This window comes from Geospiza fortis, unplaced genomic scaffold (assembly GCF_000277835.1).
Source record: "Geospiza fortis unplaced genomic scaffold, GeoFor_1.0 scaffold30, whole genome shotgun sequence".
Taxonomy (NCBI): Eukaryota; Metazoa; Chordata; class Aves; order Passeriformes; family Thraupidae; genus Geospiza; species Geospiza fortis.
The window spans coordinates 40,299-43,305 of NW_005054687.1; the positions used below are offsets into that span (position 1 = coordinate 40,299).

Sequence of the window (3,007 nt, forward strand, 5' to 3'; positions counted from 1 at the left end):
GGGTGGCTGGCTCAGTTCGCTGTGGCTGCCGCGAGCCTTGCAGGGGTGGCTGTGGGCGTGGGGAAGTGCTGCAGTGAGTCCTGGCAGTCTTGGGAATTCCAGCATAAACCCTTGGGGAGGAGAGAGGCTTTGGGGTGGGGGGTGCAGGGAGGTTGTGGATCCCCGTGTGTGTGTGTGAAACCCTGCATGGTGCAGCTCCCTGGGGAGGTAACCCAGCCTGAGGGAAGGATCCCTGAATCCCAGAGCTGGGTGTTCCCTGTTCCACTTGGCTCCCGACAGGGTCCAAAGGGAAGCTTCCATGGAGAAGTGCTGCTGGCTCAGGTGGCCTCAGCACAGAGATGGTCCCAGGACCTGAGCGAGTCCGTTGGGATGTCCCTGCCCACAGGGGACAGGCTGGGGATGTGGGGTCAGGGCAGATGTGGCGGTGCCTGTGCAGCGTTCCTGTCTCCCCAGATGGTGAATGTGTACCGGGAACACCAGCACTCCTGTTTCCTCTACCTGGGCAGCATCCTGGTGGATGAGTACGGCATGGAGGAGGGCTGCCGGCAGGGCCTGCTCGACATGCTGCAGGTGGGGCCCACCTGCCCAAATCACAGTGGCACTCAGGGTGGAAAATCCTCTGAGCCCATCGAGTCCAGCCGTCCCCCAGCACTGCCGAGGCCACCACTGACCCTGTCCCCAAGTGCCACATCCACACAGCTTTTCAGTCCCTCTGGGGGTGGGGGACTCCACCCCTGTCATGGGCAGCTGTGCCAGGGCTGGACAGCCTTTCCAGGAGGAATTTTCCCTAATATCCAGTCTGTATAGAATCTCAAACTGGTTTGGGTGAGAAGTGACCTTGAAGCCCATCCATGGGCAGGGACACATTCCACTATGCTGGTTGTCCCCAGCCCCCTGCAGCCTGTCCACACTTCCAGGGATGGGGCAGCCCTGGCCTGTTCCATGCGGGGAAGGGCAGCTTGAGGAGTGATCCCACATAGTTGCTGATGGGTCCCTGTTCTCCCCAGGCTCTCTGCATCCCCACCTTCCAGCTCCTCGAGCAACCCAACGGCCTCCAGAACCACCCGGACACCGTGGATGACCTCTTCCGCCTGGCAGCCAGGTGCCACCTCCTTGCACGGGCCACCCAGCCCCTCTCCCCTCCTGGAGGGTCTCCGTGGGAGCACCCACAGGAGCAGTGGGGCGGGGAGAGGCAGGCCCTGCCCTGATGTCCGTCTGTGTCCCCGGGCAGGTTCATCCAGCGCAGCCCCATCACCCTCCTGCGCAGCCAGGTGATGATCCCCATCCTGCAGTGGGCCATCGCTGCCACCACCCTGGACCACCGGGACGCCAACTGCAGCGTCATGAAATTCCTGCGGGATCTGATCCACACCGGGGTGGCCAACGATGTGAGTGACACACGGGGATGTCACCGTGGAACTGTGGGATGGGCTGGGTGGGAAGGGACCTCAGAGCCCCTCCAGTGCCACCCCTGCCATGGCAGGGACACCTCCCAGTGTCCCAGGCTGCTCCAAACCCTGTCAGCCCCACCATCCTGATCTGCCCTGTCCTGTTGTCCCCACAAGCCACCCTGGTTTCTCCACCACTGCTGGCAGAGAAGCTCTGGGGGTTGCCTGCAGAGCGAGGAGCTTATCCCTGTCCCCAGGACCAGTGTGTCCCTGTCCCCAGGCCCTGCCCACCCCCTTCTCCTTCCTCCCACAGCATGAGGAGGACTTTGAGGTGCGGAAGGAGCTCATCAACCAGGTGATGACCCAGCTGGGGCAGCAGCTCGTGAACCAGCTCCTGCAGACGTGCTGCTTCTGCCTCCCGCCCTACACCCTGCCCGATGTCGCCGAGGTGCTCTGGGAGATCATGCAGATCGACCGCCCGGTGAGGGGAGGGACCCAGAGGGACAGGGTGGGCCCCAGGGGCAGGGCTGGGACCCCCAAGCTCTGCCGAGGGAGGGCCCGGGAGCCAGGTTGCGCTCCACATTCCGAGTTGCTCCCTTTGCCTGGCACAGACGTTCTGCCGCTGGCTGGAGAACTCGCTGAAGGGGTTGCCAAAGGAAACCACGGGCGGAGCCATCCAGGTGACACACAAACAGCTCACCGACTTCCACAAGCAGGTCACCAGGTGAGTGCCGTGGGGTCTACAGCTGGCACCAGCTCCCTCCTTCAGGCTGGCCTCCAGCAGCCGCAGCCCTGTCTGTGCTGTTGGTCCTGCTGGGATGTGCCATCTGCCTGCACGGGGCCCTGGGGCCGTGTGGCGCCTCTGCCATCACCCAACGGGTTTTTCTGCCTGGCCCAATTCCTGCGGAGCCACGGGCCCTTCTGAGCCACCTCCTCATCCCCGTGAGTCACTGGTTCCAGCTGCCAAGCCCTGCCCAGGCCTGTCCCTTCCCAGGGCCACCAGCTGCTTTGGGAACATCACCTCCTTCTGCCTGGCTCCACCTTGTCCCTGGACAAATCCCAGAGGCTGAATGCCTGGGGGCAGCTGGTTCCTTCCACCCAGCCACCACTGTGGTGGCACACAGGTCTCCTCCAGGGACAGTCCCGGGGGCTGCCTACCTCGTTCTGCCCTGATGATTGTCCCTTCATCTCTCCCAACACCTTGGAGCTGAGCTGTCACGCTCCTAGCTCCCATCCCTCGGCAGGATACCTGCCCTTCCTTGGGGTCACCCCCCGGTGTCCCCCCTTGTCTTGCAGTGCTGAGGAATGTAAACAAGTCTGCTGGGCTCTGAGGGACTTCACCCGCCTGTTCCGATAGCTCCGGCTCCACGTGGCACCTGTCTCCCAGGTAAGGGCTGGCTCTGGGGTCCCCCACCCCACAGGCCATCGGGGACAAAGGGCTGAAGCTGCCTTCCTCCTGCCAGGAATGTCTCTAAGGAGAAGACAGGAAACAGCAACCCAAGAATGTGTCCCACAATCAGCCGAGGGCTCTCGCCCGCTCCAGCGCGTCCCGGAGTCCGGAGCCACGGGAGGGAGGAGGGCTCGGGGGTCCCGGCGGCCCCGCCTTCCCGGGGCTGGGC

The 3,007-nt window shown here is 63.8% G+C and overlaps 1 protein-coding gene across 1 annotated transcript in view; it reads left to right on the top strand.

The window, feature by feature from the left end:
* The window catches only part of TNPO3 (transportin 3), a 19,959-nt gene extending 16,958 nt beyond the window's left edge, over window positions 1–3,001 (top strand). The window contains exons 17-23 of the mRNA XM_031065135.1: window positions 412–570; window positions 1,008–1,102; window positions 1,232–1,388; window positions 1,702–1,869; window positions 2,000–2,112; window positions 2,685–2,775; window positions 2,852–3,001. Coding sequence (XP_030920995.1) covers window positions 412–570; window positions 1,008–1,102; window positions 1,232–1,388; window positions 1,702–1,869; window positions 2,000–2,112; window positions 2,685–2,745 — 753 coding nt within the window. The 3' untranslated portion in view covers window positions 2,746–2,775; window positions 2,852–3,001. The remainder of the gene's footprint in view (window positions 1–411; window positions 571–1,007; window positions 1,103–1,231; window positions 1,389–1,701; window positions 1,870–1,999; window positions 2,113–2,684; window positions 2,776–2,851) is intronic.
* The last annotated feature ends 6 nt before the right edge of the window (window positions 3,002–3,007 follow it).